Source organism: Stegodyphus dumicola, chromosome 9, assembly GCF_044657685.1.
Source record: "Stegodyphus dumicola isolate Sdum_Otavi_A_Nest chromosome 9, ASM4465768v1".
NCBI classification, from domain to species: Eukaryota; Metazoa; Arthropoda; class Arachnida; order Araneae; family Eresidae; genus Stegodyphus; species Stegodyphus dumicola.
Window position 1 is genome coordinate 117704445 of NC_140776.1, and position 24067 is coordinate 117728511.

Consider the following 24067-nt stretch of genomic DNA (forward strand, 5'->3'; position numbering starts at 1 on the left):
AAATTCCACCTTTTTGCAACAGTTGTGAAAATGTCGTTATTATGTCCTTGTGTTACATATTGATTTACGCAGAAAAATAAGCTTAATAATTAATATATTTTTCTTCTTTTTTAAAATTTTGTATTCATCTAAAGTTTAAATATTTTATCATTTCCTGAAAACCAGAAGATAATAATTTTTTTCTCTTTAGACTAAATATGCATAATTAATAATAGCTTAATTATTTTCAGTAGTTTAAACTATATTTTTAAATAACTTAAATAACTTAAAATTATATTTTTTTAAATAACTATTCTAAGTTACAATTATTTAAGATTTCATAACTTAAATTCTAAGTTACGGTTATTTAAGATTTCATCATTTCTTTCCTTAAGTGAGAGTAATTATGAAAGTGGTTATTATAAATATATAACATTAATAGTAGGTTTTAAGTAAATAATACTCAATTAGACATATAAATAAGAGTAAAGCTATATATGTGGGTAACAAAAGAGTGTTTTTGATTATAACAGTGTTATCACATTTATTTCTGTTAAATCTCAGAGACACTGAAAATTGCCCCTGTCATGATAAATCAGGAGGCGGTTCTTAAGGTAACTTAACCAGTATTTTACCTGAACTCAAGTATAAATTTTTTTGCCTTTCATAGCAAAAAATATAACCATTAACTTCTAGATCTCCAAGATATGCAAATGAAAGACTGTATAAAGCAGTTAATAAATATGATCAAAAATATTTCATACAAAAATATACCTAAATCTAAAAAAAAAAAAAAAAAAACTTCTCATATTCATATCTAAAATGAAATAATAACCTAACAAACAACACATATGACAGCACTATTTAAGAAAAAGCATGAACTAGTAGTGTTTGAAAGTATAAATATCAGAAAGAAGGTAACAGAACTAAAATTTCCAATTAATAAAAAATTATTTGTGTTTTTTAAATAGTAAGCAATGAAAAGTGCAATAATTATGGATTGCAGTATTTACTAGTAATACTGATGTTTCTTAACATCATTTCTTTCAATCATATGTTAATGTATTTACTTAGTTTTAGTTTCTACATTTTAGAATAGTGGTAGATTACAATGATTAATTCATGCACTTTTTATAATGAATGACTTACCTTTTGTTACTGTACAGAAATAATTTAAATAATATAGTATATGATAGTAAGCTAAGTATGTTTAGTAGCACACAATGAAACTTTTTGTTTCTATTTATTATGAATTTCTTTATCATAAGCACATAAAAAGTAAGCAAAGACAATAAATAAAACCTAATTTCCAACATTCATTTATTGCGATAATCTAATAAACATACAATAGTGGCAATATTTAAAAAAATGCGAATTACACAGTGTCTGGAAGAATAGATACCAAAAAGTAATAATACTGCAATTTGCAATCAATAAAAAATATTTAGTGTTTTTTAATATTACACAATTAAAAATATCACATAATTATAGATTACAATATTTTATAGAAATGCTAATGTTTCTTTAACACTATTTTTTCGATCATACGTTTCATACACTGTTTAAAATCATTAAACTTTTCTGCATACTATATACAAAAGACAACATAGTATATAATGTGCATTATTATTAATTTTAAATGTACTGCTTCTTGCTGTTACATATATCTAATTCATCTTCAGCAGTCATATTAAGCACTGGTACCAGTCCAATAATTTATTTGCATTTTGAAAATAATGAACATACCATAACAGCTTGAATTGTTGTTGCTTCTGCACTTGATTGTAATCGCAGCAAAACCAGAAATTGCCTTACCATTGTATGTTATTTTTGCTTTTATATGAATTAATTCTGAGAACAAACCTTTCAATATGAACACAATAATCCATTAATATGCATGATATACGATATAGCACTTAGGACATTATAACTGAGGCACAAACCACCGTATTACTTTTTAATCACCCGCAACACATAAAACACCAAAACAGAACACAATTTCACGAACACTATTTTATGATTAGCATTGCAACTCATTGCATTCAATATTTTTTAAATGATGTATCCAAAATGTTATCACTCACAACGCGTAAAACACCAAAACAGAACACAATTTCACGAACACTATATTCATGCTTACCATTGTAACTTGTTGCATTCAATATTTTTAAAATGATGTATCCAAAATTTTGGTGTTTTCTTGTAGAGCACATATTCACAAAAAAAAAAAAAAAAAAAAAAAAAAAAAAAAAAGCAAAAATTCCACATTCTCACGATGATTTTTCCTCAGATCAGAGGCTTCCAAACAGGAGCTCACAGCAATGCAAATTGATTTTCTGAAGGCAGTTGAAGTAAGTAGATAGGGACAGAACATTGAGAAGATTCATGGTGCATTCTTTGATTGACAGTGACATTGATATTTACTTTTAATATAAGCAGTATTATTTATATCAATCATTGCTTGATTCAATTTCACACATGAAGTCAGTCTTTTAAATGCCTTACAGATTGCATCTTTACCAAATTACTTGAAAGAATTGCTGGAATCTTTCCGTTCCGTTTACCGCTGTTCGCCACTTAGCTAGAAAGTTTAGCTTTCAAGTAACTGCGCAGTTAAATTCTTCAAACTTGAACTTCTGCATACTATAAACTTCGAATCTGGCAGCTAGCCAAAGAGCGCAAAACCTGGAGATGTTCGTTTATTAAGCATCCAGTAAGGTAAATAATGTACATGGAATGTCACCTGTTAAAGAGCAATATACAGTTTCTGTAATTTTTATGCCAACATTTATTAGTAATTTATCTATATTAAATTTATATTTCATTAGATGAATCTACCTTAGATTAATATATTTAGATGAAATGAAGTAATGAAACATTACAAAGTAAATCTTATGCGGACTTCAGATTCTTGAAGAGGTAGATTTAGTCTCTTTTCATTCTAAAAATAATGCTGATGAATTAGGAGAAAATTGCTAAAACGACCACGTCTAAAAGCGGTCATATCATGACGTTTCAGCGATGTCATCAAATTGCCAAAATGCACGGCAAATATTTTGCATCATTGCAACATTGTAAAGACATCGTAAAAGTTACCATGACCATTTTACAACCTCTCGGACCCAGTTTGCAATGTAGTGTGCTATTGGGACATGATCAAGAAGTAATTCACCAAGTTCATGGTACACCTCGAGAAATGTCAGAGCTGTGCCATGCGCTGCTTTTTATGGTCATCTGACAAGAGTTTCGGTACCCATCTGGTACAAAACTTGGGATAGCCGAGATCTTGTGTCTCAACACTAAACAGCAAATTTTGTGAAATTTGAGGAAACTCGAGTGAGAGCTCCAAAATTGTGAAACGGCAATTTCCGCAAATCACTTCATCGATTTTCTCTACCAGTTCAGCATTAACAGAGCTCGGCCAACCACTTTGCGCTTCCTTGTGAACATTAGTGCGGCTATTTGTAAACATGATGGACCATTGTCTCACTCTGGCTTCACTCATTATGCCGTTTCCATTCACCGTACAAAGTTCCCAATCAATTTTAACTGGTCTCGCTTTTTTTGTGACCAAAAATCCAATCACTGATCACACTTCACAACTGTTGGGATTTCATATTAGTGCACTCATTTTGAACATTCAAAGTGTGAACAAAGCAGAGGCAACACCTACCGCCCACAATTACAGCCAAACGCGCAAGAATTCAGTAGACACTTTGACACCCAAATGGGGATGCTACTGTCCCATTTTGGTAATGCGAAACATAAGTTACTTTCTGAATAGCCCTCATACATTGGTTTAATTAAAGTGATCTGATTCAGTAGTCTCAAACTGACAATTATTCATTGTCCTCATGTGGGCCACGAAGCAAATTTACAAATTTGTGTGTACAAAATTTGAACTTGATAGCCTATCAAGAAGTAAATTAAAAACTGATGATAAAATTGCACTCACAGTGAAACACCATGAGTGAACTAAATAAAAGTTTATAAAAAAATCAATCTCGGCTAAGACTGCTATCTTGATTATTAAAAACTTGCTTAATATATCAGGAAAGTGTAAATGCTTCTTGTAAAATCAAAAAGCCGAAAGTTTAATTGTGTGCTTACAAATAAAATGCATTACTGGCTATATAAAAAATGAGAAGATTATCTAGGTATAAGGTAAGAACATTTCAGAAAAGCTGCTTATATAGAACAGTTGGTAACTGTTGCTTCTCATTAGAATTTAGAACCAAATGATTATCATGAAAATCAGTTGCATGGTTTGGGGGAGGGATTGCACTTTATTTTCTACAAAGGATAGTTTTAAATACAATATATTATTTTAAATAGTTGGGAGAACAATTACGTTTCTGGATTTGATATGTTGTTGCTGAAGTAAAATTTTGAAACAAAATCCAGTTGAGTAATATTTACATAGAGCTGAAAGATAGATGCCTGGTGCAGAAAGAAATAGTTTTAAAATGTCAGGTATGCTTGATTGTAATTTTTAGTGACTGAAATCAAACAAAAATGTCAAATAATGTATGTATAAATTTGTAACACAAATTTATTATCTTTATAAATGAAATTAAAAAATTTGTAAAATTTAGCAAGCAAATCTTCAAATTATATAATTTATGTCTAAAAGTATGTAATATACATATATATATTTATATTTAATTCTATTTTCAGTTTTCAAATTTCTCTGTGTATTGTATCTCTTATGGGTTAGTATCATGTGAGATATTGCAGCTAATTCTACAACATTTTATTTTCTCTACAGCTGCTGGTAGAGAAGCACTTTTAAAAATAAATCTTAGAGAAGTCGAAGTAGATCCAGAGTTGGACTTGGAAGAGGTTGCAAATAGCTTAGAAGGATATTCTGGTGCTGATATTACTAATGTTTGCAGGTAAAACCCAAAAATTTCTCTGAGACATGTATTCAAACTGAAGATATTTTGTTTTGAATTTCTGAAAAATTTTGATATGTCTAAAAAGCTATTAGTATTTTTCTATCACAGTAGTCTCATTGAAGAAACTAATGTTATTTGCTTTGTATGTATTCATCTGCATATCTAAAATGATTGTTCTGTAATTTTATCTGTGTGTAAAAAAAAGGTGCTAGAAAAGTTAAAATATTACATTGAATGGGATAATCCTGTAACCCAATAGAATGAAGCTTTGGTTGAAGAATATAATTCATTCATGAAGTCATCAACCGAAAAGTTTTTTCCATAGCAATTAATATAAAATAGATTAATTTGTTCCTACCCTACAAATAATTACCCATTTACACTTTACAACAATACTCGGTGTACTATTTCATAATCTAAAACCCGTAGAAATCAGTAAATTTATAAAGTAATAATAATGATAAAATAAACACAATATTAAACAGATGAAATATACAAACACTTTATTTTATTATATCTGTAGGAAGGTGAGTGAACACCTTATGTGGAAAATGACGAATATGATGTTATAGTTTGGATGCAAAATTTCCTTCCATAAAAGCATCAGATAACTCTCTTTAGGGAGGGTATTTTCTTTCATCATTTCTTTGCTTCTTTGTATCTAAGCATTTCTAGACTTTGCTTGGCTCTCACTGGGTCTTTATTTCACTTAAAATGTGTCCACTTTCATTTAGACACTAAATGTGTATGTACATTTTAAGATGTTTTTAAAGCAAGATGTGACATTGTCATTGAAAATACCTCTGCTGTAGCTTGCTGCTTCTTTATCGGGGTGATAACATTATGCGGAACTTTGTGCCATATTCCGTTTTGCACAAATTTTGCAGTTCAGGTAAGTATGATAATTTTTTTTTTTTTTTTCCCTTCCATCTTCTTCTCATCATGTATTTCTTTTACGATTGCTTGCAGCTCTTTCTCGTTAAGTTCATTTTTATGGTTCTCAAATAAGCACATCTTCACTGTTAGTTTCCTGTTCCATCAATAAGAAATGATGTAAAATTATGCTAGTTTTGTTTACAAATAATAGAACAGTTTTACAAATTTAGAATGACTATGAAGCCTGGTTTTGAGGACCACAGTTTAAGGAACACTGTGATATACCATTTAACTAAATCATACAGGGATTTTTGGAGTATGTTAATGTAGCAGTTTCATGTTCTGTGTGCAAGAAAATATGCTTGTTTCTAGGAATACTGCAGTGCTCAGTAGTCCATTAATACTACTTATTTGTCTTGGAGTCATTGCAGTTGATGTCAAAAGCTGGACTGAGTTATGGCCTAGATTGGATTGCCAGTCACTTTTTCACATTAATTTATTTTTTAAAAGTAATAATTTGAACTTCCTTTGTCTCCTATTGAAAGTCATTATGTACTTATCTTCAGGAGCATAGAGAGATAAAAGGCAGGAAAAGTTTCCAAACCTATTGACATACAAAACATCAAACTATAATCCATCTATATATACTATATGTCAAACTCGGATTGCATGCAGGCCAAATGTATGATTTGAAAGTAGCTGATGAGATGCAATTAAAAAAAAAAAAAGATTTTTTAAAATTTGTTAGCTTAATTAAAAAAAAAAAAAAACTAGTACATACAGTCAAAAGTCGTTAATTCGGACACCCATAATCCGGACCTCAAAGCTAAAAATTTTCTGCGCATGCGCCGCGTTGGCACATGCGCACAGGCATTTTGCGCGTGCGCGTAAGACCTTGACTACTGTTGGCTTTAGTTTTCCGCATGCAAATTTTGATCGGAGGTCGATCGGCGGTAAGCTAACGTGGTTGCCGCTGATTGGCCGATGACGTCAAGATCAGCAGGTTGGCCGAGTATATATATATGTACGCCGGTATCGGCAAATGGTTCTTGTGTTTCTTGTTCTCTTGTGTGATTATCAGTTAGCTTTATGCTAGTTTGCTTTCACTAAATGATTTTAAATGTAAAGGCTACAGTGTTAGCTCTTTTATTTTATTTATGGAATAAAGCAAGAATTTTATTTAGTTTAGTCTTAGCTTTATTTAAGGGAAGCAAAAACATATTTTGCTTTTATCACCACTGCCAACAACTACTGCTCATATGCGTGTGCGCCTGCGCGTTTAATGCATAACAGACGGTGTAAGCTAAAATTATCTAATTATCTATTTCAGTTAATGTTAATGATTGCATTGTTTCTTAATCTTCGAATTGGATCCCGCTTATTATTTTTTCCAGACTGTAAGAGCAATTTTACAAAAGTAAACTTGAACTTTCGATTATGTCAAATAGAATTTCCGATGCTGGAACTTCCAAAGGATCTACAAAACGAAAGTATGTTTCGATGTCCAACAAACAAAAAGTGGAATTGCTGCAAAAAATGGATAAAGACATGAAGAATGTGACAGAGAGGTTAGTGAAAACGAAAAAATTTCGATTGACATGTTAGTCGGTATTCTCGGCACAGCAATTAACGGGACTTGAACAGCGGAACTTAGTAACTGAACAAGAAATTATGTCTTTTTATAGAATTAAAGAGAAAGTATTATCATATAAAACGAAGCAACTTAAACAATTTACATTGAAAGAAATGTTTAATAAAGTAAACAAACAAATAAATATTAAGCTTTTTTTTTTTGTAAATTTTGATACCCTTTTGATCATAATTGTTCTTTATTTCATAAATTACGGTTTCATATTTTTAATTTTAGAATTTCTGCATGGCATCTTACGAGATTTAAACTGATGATCTATAATCCGGAAAAATCGATAATCCGGAATCGCCGAAGTCCCGACTACTTCCCTCAGAATAAATAGTGATAATTACTGTGGAGTGTGCAATAAACAACATTTAACTATTGTTCAGTGTTATGCAGATGGCAATGATAAACACCATCCTTGATGATCGATAAGTTCAAGAAACCATTGTTTTAAAAATGTAAATAGTACTTTATTTTCTCAACAAAAGAAAACTTGGATTGACATCACAGTATATACAGAACTGTTTTAGCAATTTTGTATATATTGTGATGTCATGTCAGGAGACTAATCCTGTTCATGACTTAGATATTGACAACAATACCACTTCACCTGATGAATGGATTAGTCTACAAAAGGATGCAAATCATGGTGTTAGTTTGAGGAGTTTGTTAATGCATATGATGATGTTGCCATGGGTGCTCCGATGAATCTGCTGTACATGCAGTTATGTCTGAGATGCGAGAAATATTGCCAGGCGAAAGTGAGGAGGACAATATCATTCTGCCTACCCACCATTGGATGTTGTACGGCATTTGCAGCAACATCCAAATTGACTGCTAGTGTTACAGAAGCCTATGAGTACAGTTGGTTGGGAAGTTACCAAGCATTTTAGTTCCTGTCTGCAGGAGTGCAATATATAAGAATTTTTCTCCAAAAAATGGCCCGTGAATGCATTTTTCAGGTTACAGGACAGTAATTAACGTTGCACTGTAGTGTTTTCTATGACAATATACATAACATATTGTTATGCTTATGTAACTATATACTGTAAATGGTTAATGCATAAAAAAAATTGCTTGTAATAATATCATTGTAATTTTCTTGTACTAAATTAATTTGTTATATATACATATATGTTTATACAGTCAAAAGTCATTAATCCGGACTCGTCGGGACTTCGGCGATTCCGGATTATCGATTTTTCCGGATTATAGATCATCAGTTTAAATCTCGTAAGATGGCATGCAGAAATTCTAAAATTAAAAATATGAAACAGTAATTTATAAAATAAAGAACATTTATGATCTAAAGGGTATCAAAATTTACAAAAAAAAGGCTTAATATTTATTTGTTTACTTTATTAAACATTTCTTTCAATGTAAGTTGTTTAAGTTGCTTCGTTTTATGTGATAATACTTTCCCTTTAATTCTATAAAAAGACATAATTTCTTGTTCAGTTACAAAGTTCCGCTGTTCAAGTCCCGTTAATTGCTGTACCGAGAATACCGACTAACTTGTCAATCGAAATTTTTTCGTTTTCACTAACCTCTCTATCACATTCTTCATGTATTTATCCATTTTTTGCAGCAATTCCACTTTTTGTTTGATGGACATCGAAACATACTTTCGTTTTGTAGATCCTTTGGAAGTTCCAGCATCGGAAATTCTATTTGACATAATCGAAAGTTCAAGTTTACTTTTATAAAATTGCTCTTACAGTCTGCAAAAAATAATAAGCGGGATCCAATTCGAAGATTAAGAAACAACGCAATCATTAACATTAAGTGAAATAGATAATTAGATAATTTTAGCTTACACCGTCCGTTATACATTAAATGCGCAGGCGAAAACGTATTCTGCACTTGCGCACACGCATATGAGCAGTAGTCAAGGTCTTACGCGCACGCATAAAACGCCTGTGCGCATGTGCTAACGCGGTGCATGCGCAGAAAGTTTTTAGCTTTGAGGTCTGGATTATGGGTGTCCGAATTAACGACTTTTGACTGTATTGTCTTATTAAAAGCTTAGCAATCAATGCAATCCTCATAATAATCTGTTATTACCTTTTTTAAATCTTATATCTTATAAATAAGTTAGCATATGGGTAGTCTACTTTCATGTCATGGCAATAACTATGAACATAACCTACGTAATTGGCAACAAAAGTGTTTTAAATGCTTTTTCTACTCAGCTATTGTTTAATTTGGACAACTGATTACATAATAATTTATATGTAATTATGTTTCCTGTGTTTGGATGAGTTTGTAAAACTAATTTGTGTGCATTGGATGAGTTTGCATCCCGTTTTGCAGAAAATGTGTTGTGTTGAGGCTTCAGAACTGTAATCATTATAGCTATTGTAATTTGTTGTTCTGCATATTTAAAATATTTCTTCCAGTGCAATATTTTTACTGGAAAAGTCTTTTACAATTATATATCTGTTGGCAAGAACCGACTGCTTAATTCATGAAATAAAAATTAGAATTCGTTACAATCAATTACTTATTTAATTAGTGTTATAAGTTAACTTTCAGAAAAAAATTGAAGTATTAAATATATAGGACTCAGAGTAGAGCTTTACACTAAATGAATAAGTGAAGAGTAATCTCAGACCAAACCATGAACTCGTTAAAAGCTAGAGTAAGCTAGATGGGAATAATGCAACAAAGAAAATTTTGTGATCTTTCGAAACAGCAAAAAATTTATATATTTTAGTAAAATGAAAATTCGTGAATCTGCCATGTGAGTTTGCTGCTTCGTTTGTCCTTTAAGGATTGGTATAGCCAATATTTCTAGTCTGTCCTTTAGATGACTAAAAATGATAACTAGTCGTCTTTCGTGTGACATGATAAATTTATGTTCATCCCCTCCTTGTCCAGGAAACTGATTGCTGGTAGACTTCTGCTGTTTGGTTTGATTGAGTGTTTTCATGCCAGGTTTTTTCTAAGTCTTGCCTTGACCTTGGGCAATGAGCCATTGCTACCAAACTGGTAAAATTCATGTGCACTACTTTACAGAGGGCCAAGAGCTCACAACATTCCTCTTCATTATGTTAAACTGATGCTTAAGTTTTCAGAATACAGCTGATACAGAATATTTCTCATACTAAAAGTTCTTAAAATGTTATTGGCTGTTGTGGTCTAATGTGCTCTATTATTGTGTGATATTTAGTGTGGCTGCTACAAATTGGGGGGAAAAAAAGAAGAAAGAAAGATAGATTTTTAGCAAGGATGTGCTCAACAGCAGCCATGATTTTGTACGTGGTGGAGATAATTGGTCGGCCTGACTAAGGTACATATTGGATCAAAGTTTCCCCACATTTGAACATACTCACTCACTTGGCAGCTGTGCTGTAACTAAGACAGTCTTCACCCATTGCACCAATGGCATGAAGGACTTAATGATTGAATGTACACCCTTTTATCAATAATTTTCTGAAAAAGAAAAGAGTAAAATAAGCTATCAATTTAGCAGAAAAAATGAACTATTCTCAACTAAGAAAAACATTCGCATTACAGTTTTCCAACTTTGGAACTATCTCTATACAGATTTCAACAAAGTTTTTGGATAGCCCAGTATGTAATGCTTTTATTTTTTTAAATTCATTTATTTATTTTGTTGTTTTTTTTTTAATATATTGTTTTCTGTTTTCAAATTTCGCTTTTTACTTTGAAACATCAGCGTCTGGTTGTTGCATTTTTATTGTATATATATGTTAGGAACCTAACGTTATTCTTTGTGCCATAATTCTTAATATATATTTCTAGGGATGCTTCGATGATGGCGATGCGAAGAAAAATTGCTGGGTTGACTCCTGAAGAAATTCGAAACTTACCAAAGGAAGAGTTAGAACTACCTGTAAGTCCAGATGATTTTCGGGAAGCGATTAAAAAAATTAATAAATCAGTTAGCAAAGAGGATCTTGAAAAATATGAAAAATGGATGGCTGAATTCGGATCCACATGAATATTCACATATGAAATTTCTATGCTTACTTGGCATAGCAAATTTGCCTGCATTACAGATATTTTGTTTTGGAAATATATGTTCATAAAAAATGTTTGGTTTTTTATACAAATAACAGAACTCTTTAAAATGTAATATAATTGTAACATATTTATATTTTGAAAGAAGTAATAAAAAATTAATCTAGATGTGTTTTTATGGATGAGGATGCGACTGTGATTTCATCACCTGCATTCCTTGCAGTTCATCTAGTGCACAATAAGTAGTGGAGATAATTAAAATTTTATTAGACTGCATCAAAATTATGCTTGCACAATTGAAAAGAAAGAAGAAAAGGAAACTTTTCTTAATGTGAGGAAACTTTTTTTAAAGTTTTTTAATAATAAAATGTGCTTTTCAGATGTTATTGAATATCCAATCAAAACATATTTGTTAAACTTAAATGTCTTAATTGTTAAGAAAGAGCACATCTTAAAAAAATTAATTTATTGTAATTGTCTCGATATTTAGATTCTTCATTCACATTTATTGCATAAATATGAATATCTAACATGCTTTAAGGGAGATAGGTTTGACTAAATAATTAAAAAACTGTTAGGAATTAAATGTGTTAAATAATCTTTACGTGTTTAAATAGACTGTTAAATTGTTAGAAGTTTTTTCCGAAATATATATAATATCTTTAGAAGATTAAATATGAAATCATTGATGTTAAAATAATCAGATTTGGAGTACCTTGAAATATTTCTAAAAATTACCAACAAATAATAATTGTTGTTTGATAATAACTTCATCAAAGCATTCATGTGCCTAGACACAATGAAATCTATAAACCCATTATTATTTGGTTGAGCAGTGTGAAATGTCCACAAGAACAGAAAATAATATTTATGATATTTAATTTGAGTAATGAACCAATAGGCATTTACAAGTTTTAATTTAGAGATTAGATACTACTTAAGGTATTGCCAGTTGACATTCCAGATTCAAGGTTTCAGGATTTGTTACAAGAAAAGTAATCTAAAAAACATTAAAAGTGGGGGGGAACATCAAATCACATGTCAGGAAGAAGCAGTACGTGGACAGTGATGCTGTGTGGGGAAATGTGCCTAAAGCCTTCCAGTTTGTGACACCATAGCTGCTAAAGTGGATGAGTAGGAGGTCATTTAGGCATATCAAGCTGTGCAGGGATAATGGTGGTGCATATACAGACATTATGAACATGTAATTGTAAGTGTTATTAAAGTTGCAAGGAAATAATTGCATGTGTAAAGGGTCTTTCTGGCCACCCTGTATTTTATTTAAATGCAATTGCTAAACACTTAATATTCTTTATAGTGTGGTTTTTGCATTTTATTGACTGATCAGCATTCATTTGATCAGAAGATTAAAATAAAATAATTTTTGTTTTGTTTGGCACTGTGAAAAAGTCGCTTTATTTATATGGCTGAAAATGGATCTGGTGCTGATTCATATGTTTTTTGTTCAATTAAATAACTTTCTAAGAATTTTCTTTCATCTGTATTCTCAAATAATCGGCACTTGAAAATGATTTTTTATTCTTCTGACAGCATTCAAAATTAGTTTAGAAAACCATCTCTCTCCAGTATGTTGTTCTGAAATGTTACCTTCATATTGCAGGTTATTTTCCCAGTAATATGTATCTTTTATCATAAATAAAATATGTAAATATAACTTGATTCATCTTTCATTAGAAAAACAGAATAAACTTGGCAAAATGAAAATGCAAAAAAAGTAATTCCTGATTACTAATTACACACATTGCCAGTTTTGAGTTGGTGTTTCAAAGTTACACATTTTTCTCATTTTTAAAACAAGTTCAAATAGAAAACAGCTGGAAATGGACATTTCACACTGCATAATTTGATACCTGCCTATCAGAATGTTTAATATTATAAATATCTAACTGAAAAGATTATTTTTTTACCTTTTAAAACCACTGACTTTTTGGGTATTGCTTAGATGCTATTTTCTTGTGCACCTGGTGGTTGTGCTAATATACTTAAACTGTGATACAAACTTTTGAATAAAAAAATTGCTACTTTCATTTATTGTAGTCCTTGTATTTTTTTTTGCCCTATTTCCAGTACATCATCTTATCAACATACTTATATATAGGTATGGAATTAATATTTCAGACAGTGTTAACTTTTTTATTTTAGTTTCTTGGTGACAAAATCAATCAATAGTCTAAATGTAAGGAACAAGAAATGTTCTTCCAATATAATATTTTGTTGTATTTGTACTGTATAATTTTCTGTTTGTTCCATCGTGAAATTTGCAAATGTTTACTACATGTTAAAGATGTATGTAGGTTTATCCAAGTTTATATAGAAACATCTTTTTAACTATGTTAAAAATATACTTTTAATAGAGTTATTTATCTTGGACTATCATATTCTAAAATTATCTAGATTATTTATTCTGCAAAAAAATTTATAGAAATGGCTGAAAGAAATTCCAAAAATAACTTGATTTCTAAATGTTAAAGAAAAATGCTAAATAAAATTATGGGTTATTATAATAATGTCTGAGAATCAGCCATGTAAGAAAAAGCTTTCTTAAATATCTTCACTAATTTTGAGTTGCAGAAAAAACTGCATAGGGCCTGAATTTTATTAGGCTTTGGAAGAATTTTATAAAATGCAAGCATTTTCCAAACGTGATTCTAAAATCATCATAAAAAATTTTCAAATATTGTAAATATTTTTTGGGGAGGGAGAGGGGAACAAATTTTGTTGAAATTAGATTTTGTTTATTAAATCTAAGTAAGATCTCTGGATATGTTTTTATTTTATAAACTTATGTTAGAAATTACTTGAAATAGAAAAACAAAGCAGTAGAATTGATATTTTTTCTATAAATTTGATAGGATTGTATAAATATATTAATTTTTATTGATGTTCTTAATTTAGAATGTAATACAGTATTTCTTAAAAATTGATATTGCTGTTAATTTTACTTTGTTGGTAATACAGTAAAAGCTCGTAAATGTCCAATTCTGGGTATGCGAAAATTCCGATAACAGTGTATAAAAAATGCAATTCATGGTACGAAAGCCAAATGAATGCATGAAGAAATTTCCATTCTAAAATTAAAAAAGCATTTTTATCAACTTGAATATCAAACATTTAAATTATGCGAGATTTCGGAAAAAGAAAAGGCATTCCAGTCATAAACACCGAAATAAAACATTATATTAGATAAAAAAAATGCCGAACCTGTGGCAGTCATTATAGTAGAAGTTTGAAGGAACAGGTTGCTCTTTATTTACTTAATCACCATATCCAAGTGATGAACATAAAATATAAAAAGTTTAAATCGCTTATCATAATTTTTCCATGTTGCATAGCCTGTACTTTTCACATAAGTCGCGCTTTTCTTAATGCTAGGATCCCATAAATTTGGAATATTGTTCAGCTGAAGAAAAGTCCCAAATTTTAATCTTTTTTTTCAAAACACGATTAAAATCAGATAAATGGTGGTTAACTTATGTAGTTTTTTACAAAAATTAAGCCGACTTATCGAGAATTAATCGGATTTACGTAACGCAGTTGTGCTACTTTTATTCATTATTGGTGCTATGTTGCACTGTTTGTCAACGGTTTTTGTTTTCTTCGAATCATAGACCAATTTGAGCTCCATAAGGGAGCTAGAAATTTCTTGTTTGCGTAATTTTATGTTGGAAAAGATTTTTTTTTTAATTCGAAGATATTCCGGTTACATGAGCTTTCTGTATAGTTGATTATGAAAAAGTTGAGCTTGTACTTGGTAAAATCAAGGTTCATACAATCCTTAAAAGAATTTAAAAATCCTTCAGGTTTATAGAAACTATGTTTGGTCCTTAACTAAACTTCGCTACGACTAAACTTCATGGTTGCGGTGCCGTGTGCTACAATATAACAAGCGGTAAAGTGTCTCATTTACTCCGCTCTGTGTCTGCTCGTGCAATCCAGAGCTGTAACTCAAGAAATAAACAATCTCATTATTAGATGACATGTGCACCACGTTATTTTCATTTTTGCGATAAATGCCTATCAACCTGGTGTTCATGTTGCTCGCGGTTTGAGACAAAAGCATCTCGACGTGCGTGGCACGTCTTTTTAGCGCAAGTGGTTAAAAATCTTTAATTTTGCTCAAAACCGGTGAAAGGGTCTGAATTTTATTAAACAATCTTATCTGACACGATCTTGATCTTAACAATCTTAATCTGACATTTCTGTCTCTTTTTTTATAATTGCCATTTTGAACATGAATTAATATTTTCCAGCATTTTTTGCTGACGCATTAATAAATATTTGGTTGATCTTTACATTATGGTAACTTGGCGTTTTTTTGGCGAAAATTTGGCGACCAACTCTCCTACAGCAACCCTCTATTTTTTTTTCCCCGCCGCCATTTTGTCTTCACAAAGTAAAGACATGTTTCTTTTCTTTTTATCTACTGAACACTTCTTCCAACAATCTACTAGCCGAATTACACTTATGCTAGAAATTTTATCTAACAAAACTGCTTAATCATGACAAATATTCACTGCAAAATTGGGAAAAAGTGCACAATACCATACTCCTTACGCGTTTTTCAAAATAACACATACACATAAACCATGTACACGCCGACTTATTTTTACTTAAAAAAAACATCCCAGAATTGCACAAAAATGGCATTGCGCACACTCTTCACTATATCCATGTACACTGCTTTTTTCTCATAAATTAGAAAAATTTCTCGAAAATACATGACAATTTTCTCAATCTTTAAACCCGGTAAAAAGAACATATATGAAATTACCTGATCGCGAAAAAGTATTTACCCTTTCCAAATATGAACATTTCCACATATAAAATAAATAAAATATACAAAAACTTTTACCTCTAAATCATCTATTACATTATAGACGTCACCAACGAATTCATACCGCAAGCATTACAAATACTTACTATCAAATATTTAAATTATTTCCATGCACGTTTACTTCAACTTAAACGTATACCAAATTCCTACAAACATAAAATTCACAAAATAACTATCATTTAATTAAAATATAATTAAACTCAAAAACACTACTTAAAATATAAATGAGCACATACATTAAATTAATAAAAATTACCTTACAATGCTAATTACTTTAAACTAAATCATTGCTAATAACAATTTTCCCAATAATACCAAATTCCTTTACTTCCACCTTACATTTAGAACAATGCATAAAAATAATATCCTCAAATAATTAAAAATACTACTTACCTAATCTTCTTCAGAATCTTGATTACGTGTCCGATAAACTTTCTTTCTTCCATGGGATCCCAAAAATTCACGAACACTGTTTCACACAACACAGAATAAACTAAATACAAAATTTCCAGATTTTTTCCCAATTTCCCCCCTTTTCCGATTAAAGAACCGTAATTCGTCCATTAATATCACATGACATATCACATGATCTCTCATTTCCCTCACACAAAATAATGCGTAATCGGAACTGAGTACTGCTCACATTATTACCAAAGTCCCAGGTAGTAACCTTTATCGCCTCCAAAATGTCGCCAAACTACCAGTTACCATATTGTAAAGATCAACCAAATATTTATTTGATGGGTTAATAACATTTAATGGTTTGGTTTGATATATTATGGCAAAGCACTCGAGGGGCATCTGCCTTAGGGAAGGGATGCCTTTGTGGAGGAAATTTAAGGAAATTGGCTCATATGCACGTTACACATGGGAAAAAACACAAGAACGCAGCACCTAGCCCGTTCGCCTGAAATCGAGCCTAGATCGGATATACCAGTGTTCAGCCATTTTACCGCTTGGCCGCTGGTGGGCAGGTTAACATGGTTAACATTTGAATTCTTTGCTACTTCCTAATATAAATGGTGGATACTCGAATTTAGGCACGAGGCCCTGCCTGGATTGAAACATAAACATTTTGAAATAATTTCTTTTTTGCGAATGAAGAGTTCATAAAATATTACATCAAAAACAACTTTTCTCTTTTGGGGATATGACTTATTTTATATGCGCCACTAAGTTTGGCAACTCATTAACATATTGGTGATTTCAAAAGTGGTTTGTATACAAAATTTTTATTTGAAGATTTGCAAAATTTTGACCATTTTTCCAAACATTTTATTTATCTTGCATTGATAAATATCATAATAAATGCAATAAAGCACAGTTTCAGAATTTTTATCTACCGCCATATAGTTCTTGTGCCACTGTAGGGTTATTACTTTTTTTTTTTTTTTTTTTTTTTTTTTTTTTTTATGCTGGAAACGAGTAGAATGTGCAATGCACTCTCCGGGATTCGAACCTGGATCTTTCAAATACTCGCCGAGTGTGCTACCTTTATACCACGAAAGCATGCTGGAAGGAGGGGGAAAATACCTTATTTTGTTAAGAAATGCGAAAGCAAAGAATTTTGTCTTCTTTGTGACAACACACTTCTGTGCAGAAGATTTCTAGGAAGCGAAATTTCAGTTGGAGGGGAAAAAAGAGATTAAACAGAAAATCTGTAGTTTAGTTTGAAGCACTGACTAACTTCTCTACCATTTTGTTGCAAACCCTGGTTGTTACTGTAAAGAATTCCGAAGTTACGCAAAAAGTTCGTGCAATAATTGATTCGGTTCTTAGAGATAATACATACTAAAAAAAATAGAGCTGAACAAATGAGATATAAATCGCTCAAAAAGGAGAAGCTGCGTCATTTAATGTTCGAGGTGCCAGTATGGATCCCTGTATGCACGATATTTTATACTATCTATTCGACTAATTTATGCAGAACTTATAGCTATTCCTTATGCGTTCTTAGCTTGTTATTTATGAAACCATGCCACCTATAGGTCAAGACTCGAACTTAAAGTTTTCAATATCTCGTTAACAGGACCACAAGCTTCTTGACAGAACCACAAACTTGAAATTCTGTTAGGTGCTGATATAACTGGAAAACTTATGATAGGAAGGTATAAATTACTTTCCTCCGGTGTCGCAGCTATTGAAACCAAGTTTGGTTAAGCGATTAATTATTGAGCACACAAATAAGTTCGGCATAAAATAGCAGAGCTGTGCCTTCCATGTTAACAAAAGATGGACGCATCTCAGACTTATGGAATCTTGATTCTTTGGGTGTCATTAATCCATCAGAAAAGAAGACTAAGCATAAATTGCATAAAGCTGCAAAGCAAGATTTTTTGGATACTGTTCGAGTTGAATAATAGTCGTTTCGAGGTACATTAGCCTTGAATATGAATCCGCCACTGCCTGACATTACAATATGGTTTTAAAAAGGTTTATTAAGACAGTAAAAAAATAAAATGAGAAAACCTTTAAGAAGTGTATGAAGTGTTTTTTGAATGGCTGAGAGAACAGAATTGGCGTATTTGAAAAAATTATGCACTTTTCAATTAATGCACTATGTCACTATTTGCCCCATAGATCTGTCGTCAAACGGCACAGTACCACCACAATTAGACGTGTCTTTGAGGATTCTTTAAACCAAATTCACTAATCTGAACGAATACCTTGAAAAAAGATTAAATTTAATTGAGCTTGGATAATCTCTGTACAAAATAGGAGTCGTAGCCGACATTCATAAAGCATTCCTCCAAATCAGCATGCCTGCAAGTGATAGAAATTTCCAGAGACTTTTATGGTATTCCTAGAGTGGGATACTGAAAATTTATAGATACTGTCGCGTAGCCTTCGGAGTGTCTTCTAGTCCATTCCTACTTTGTGTTACCATTCAGTGTCATTTGCAAACTCTTATAAAAAAGATTGACTTAAGGTACGAACATTTTGATAAAACAGCTTCTCGACAATATTATGTCGGCAGTTGCCTGACCAGTGTCTAGAACGAAGTGAAGTTGGAAAAAATTATAAAAACTGCTACAAATGTGATGGCAGAGCGAAAGTTCGAGCTCTGAGGGTGGGAGTATACTCACCCAAATACAGAAACTTCACCTATGACAAAGCGCCCACCATAGACCGAGTGGCAAAAGTGCTAATACTGGTAGTTCCGACTCTGGTTCGAAACCAGGCAAACAGGCTGGTTGAATGGGCGTTTTCGTGGTTTTCTCAATGTGTAACAAGCCAGTTTCCCTTAGAAAGTTCTTCCATGAGAGCATCCCTTCCCTTAGGAAGATAGCCCTAAGTGCTTTGCCATAGTAAACTAAACCAAACGATCACCCGTGACGAGCACTGTTGAAAAAGTAAATATTCTTAAAAGTTTAAATTGAGAGAACGGAAATAAAAGATTTTTTTTGCATATTTTTCTGCGATGCAAGCAGATTAGCTTATGCTGCAGTAGTATTTATGCGAATCGAGACCCAATGTTCACTTCCACGCCTGTCGAATTAATTTCTACCTTTTCGTTGCCCTGCGTCGGCAACACGCTTTTGAGATTTGTCGTTCGTAGGATTCGGTCGCTAAAAGCGTAGCTGGCCTGTAACTGTTGTAATTCTTATTTTATGCTTATCTGTACTCCTGAATTATTACTAAATGTTTACGTGTGAATGTTATATTATTAAATGTATTCAGTTTGGTTGAAATAGACCGAGAGTGACTGAATTTATTAAGTATGTTAAAAGTCGAAACTGCGTCATCCATGTCGGCGCCATTCTAATACGAGGTACGTAAACACCCAACATGATATACAAGTACTATTCTAGCACGCTAGTAGTAGAGTTTCACCACGCGGAAGGCGCAATTAACCTCGTCTACAGGCTATTCAGCTCGCTATTTGATGAACTCTAATTCCGGGAGGAGCCCAGTTCTTTTTACTTATCGTCGAAAGAATGGCCAGAAGTTGAATTTACTGTGTATGAGAAAGAAATAGCTAGAGAAAAAGGGAAAAAAGTTGTTTATCTCTAATGGCTCTTGGTGCTAGTAACATGATAAGCACTCGTTTCTCAAGTTTCCTGATAACAGTAAAACTGATGACTTGGATTAAAACGGTGTGTCTACAACTGTTGCCATGAAATGAAGCTGGGAAGAAAGCTTACTATATATGAGTTTAATGAAGGCGAAATGGCTATTGTCCATTTAATACAACTGGAAACTTTTAGTAGAATAAATTACAAAATATTAAACGCTTACCTCCAGCATTTCTCTCGAAGGGAATTCTGCGTACAAAAACTATGGGATACTTCAGAGTTCAGAGCCATTTTTCCCTAAAATCATCCAATAGTCAGAAGTTTATTGATGGAAGAACACCAAAAGAAGGGTCATGTCGGAATTTCTCACGTCTTAAATTCTCTCAGAGAAATATTTTGGTTATTGGAAGGATGGAAAATTGTATCATCTGTTTTGCGTACATGCGTAGCTTGCAGACGGTACTCTAGTAAAAGCGCAAAACCGCTAGCTCCCCCCTTACTAGGGGATTAAGTTCAAGATGATGCCATGTTTCAAATCATAGGGATAGACTTCGGTACTCAAAGAGACAATAAGAAAGAGTGGATTTGTTTCTTTATATGTGTGACTTTCATGTCAACAGAATCTTTTTTACTACCTTTTCATTGTTTTGACTCTAGGTGTGCTAATACTTCCATAGTTTATACTAATAATGGTACTTATTTGTGGGAACAAGACTTTAAGGATGCCACCAGAAGAGGAGTTGATGAACGCATTATCTAGAAATTAATCCCTCCTGGTTCCTCATAGTGTGAGGCTGGTGGTTACATCTTATTGAAATGATGAAAAGAATTCTGAAGAAAGCCACTACGCGTGCCAGCTTGAGTTCTGAAGAGATATACACCGTTGTGCGCAACTGTGAATCTTTACTAAATGATAGAAACCTTTACTGCTGTGTCTGCAGATTCAGTTCTTACCGCAATAACTCCTCCATTTTCTGAAGGAAATTCGGAAATATTTAATACCAAATGGTAGGTAAATTCTGTTACTTTAACACGCAGACTTTGCTATTTTCAAAATGTTCGAGAAACCTTTAAGAGAAGCTTTCGTCAGGAATAATTAGGAGTTCTACAAATTTCGAAGAAAAGGTTAAGTCAGTTATCTGAACTAAAAGAAGGAGATATTATTCTTATTGTCAGCGACGACAAGAAAAGAATAATCTGGCTTCTTGGATGAATTTTGGAATCACTTCCTCGAGCAGGCGGAATAGGTCGACGAATTAAAACTTAAAGAGAGGAGTTAATTAGAACCTTTCCAAAATCTTTATTCTTTGGAAGTCTCTTCTGAAAGAGATCCTCCGACTTATCAAACTATTATAGGGGTTTCTAGAGAGCATCAGAAGTCCTCTTCTGGTCTGGCTGACGATAGTTTTCTGAGAAATTCTTGGTTACTATATCAGGGAGAATCAGCAAACCCTCTAAGAGACTGTGTATATGAGGAATTTCCTATTTAATTACTTTATTGAATTTCTTATGCTATGAGTTAACATAGTATTAGGTTAGATGTGAGAATGTCAGGAATTAAACGATTTTAATCATCGCAAAAAAAGTTCAACTAGCAATAATTGTTATGTTTTTATTTCTTTCTTTTGTATTGGCATCATCTTTCTTGTTCTAGTGGTTTTTATAACTATCTTCTTTGAATATTATACGTGAAAAACGTATTGTGAGGCAGATATCTATAAAATATGCGGTAATTAAGGGAAAATAAATAAGTGGCTGTCTACTTGAGTAATGTTTTTTCTCGCTAAATGTTTTGTGAATGGGGAATATATTAGTTCGAGTACTACAGTAGTCACATTGTAAACAGTCGAAGTTCTAGCACAGTAAATGAAAACGTAACTTCGCCCGACAGGGCAAATACTGGCAACAGGTGCTTTTGATAATCCGTCAGTCAAGCAATGTCGCCATTTTTTTACGCGCTCTTTTTTAATGTAACCCAAGTTCCAATGGTTTTTATAAACAAATCTTAATTTTTTTTTTCCTTTGAACTCAATTTTAAATCAAACGCTTGTGAAATTTGCCAGCAGACGAAGAAACTGCAGTAAAATAATTTCTGCACTAATGCAGTATTTTGCATCAAAATCGCTAAAAGCGGTTTGTAGATATAACCATACGCAATTCTGAGGTTGTGCCCATAGTCGAGTTTCTGAAATTCTCTGATGTTTTTTAAAGTAAAAAAAGATCGTTGCGTACACGAGAGAAGAACAGTTGTCAAAAATTGAAGGATTTCAAGAAAATACATTCCATTTTTAATGTATCATTTAATTTTTATTTGATAATTAAAATTTGTATTTTGAATTCATTAAACTGATTCTTTTGATAAGCTGATGATGTTTACTGACTTACGACAAAGAATAAAAGTTTGAGAATTTTTCAAAAAAAAAAAAAAAAAAAATGTAGCGTTAATCACCAAATTGCGCCAAGACTGTTGCGTTAAGTACAGAATTATTTTCTTTGGTGTGTACCTGAGTCGTAATTCCTCATATAACTCCTTTCTTTTCTTACTTCATTTAAGCTATACACTGAAGTGACAAAAGTCATGGAATGCCTCCTAATATTTTGTCGGTCCTCCTTTTGCCTGGCGAAGTGCAGCAACTCGACGTGGCATGGACTCAACAAGTCGTTAGAAGTCCCCTGCAGGAATATTGAGCCATGCTGCCTCTACAGACGTCCATAATTGTGAAAGTGTTGACGGTGTAGGGTTTTGGGCACGAACTGACCTCTCGATGATGTCCCATAAATGTTCGATGGGATTCATGTCGGGCGATCTAGGTGGCCAGATCATTCGCTGGAATTGTCCAGAATGTTCTTCTAACCAATCGCGAACAATTGTGGCCCGGTGACATGGCGCATTGTCATCCATAAAAATCCCATCGTTGTTTGAGTACGTGAAGTCCATGAATGGCTGTAAGTGATCTCCAAGTAGCTGAAGGTATCCATTTTCAGTCAATGATCAGTTTAGTTGCACCAGAGGACCGAGTCCATGCCATGTAAAAACAGCCCAGACCATTATGGAACCACCACCAGCTTGAACAGTGCCTTGTTGACAACTTGGGTCCATGGCTTCGTGGGGTCTGCGCCACACTCAAACCCTACCATCAGCTCTTACCAACTGAAATCGTAACTCATTTGACTAAGCCACGGTTTTCCATTCGTTTAGGGCCCAACCGATATGCTCACGAGCCCACGAGAGTCGCTGCAGGCGATGGCGTGCTGTCAGTAAAGGCACTCGAATCGGTCTTCTGCTGGCATAGCCCAAGAAAGACAAATTTCGCCGCACTGTCCTATCGGACACGTCCCTCGTACGTCCCACATTGATTTCTGCGGTTATTTGACGCAGTGTTGCTTGTCTGTGAACATTGACAACTCTACGCAGACGTCGCTGGTCTCGGTCGTTAAGTGCAGGTGGTCGGCCACTGCGCTGTCCTTGGTGGGATGTTATGCCTGAAATTAGATACTCTCGGCACACTCCTGACACTGTGGATCTCGGAATGTTGAATTCCCTAACGATATCCGAAATGGAATGACCCATGCGTCTAGCTCCAACTACCATTCCGCGTTCAAAGTCTGTTAATTCTCGTCGTGCGGCCATAATCACGTCAAAGCCTCTTCACATGAATAACTTGAACACAAATCAAAGCCCTGCCAAAGCACTTCGCATTTATACATTTTCTACGCGATACTACTGCCATCTGTATATTTGCATATTGCTATCCCATGACTTTTGTCACTTCAGTGTATTTATGATGTGCTGATTAATGTTCAGCTTTTCGATATTAAT

General features: G+C 32.8%; 1 protein-coding gene across 3 annotated transcripts in view; it reads left to right on the forward strand.

Moving 5' to 3' along the window:
* Kat60 (katanin p60) overlaps window positions 1–13424 on the forward strand; it is a 66845-nt gene extending 53421 nt beyond the window's left edge. For all 3 annotated transcript variants that reach the window (XM_085823976.1, XM_035367921.2, XM_085823975.1), the window contains 2 exons: window positions 4748–4874; window positions 11158–13424. In XM_085823976.1, the coding sequence (XP_085680102.1) occupies window positions 4748–4874; window positions 11158–11356 (326 nt within the window). In that variant the 3' untranslated portion in view covers window positions 11357–13424. The remainder of the gene's footprint in view (window positions 1–4747; window positions 4875–11157) is intronic.
* The last annotated feature ends 10643 nt before the right edge of the window (window positions 13425–24067 follow it).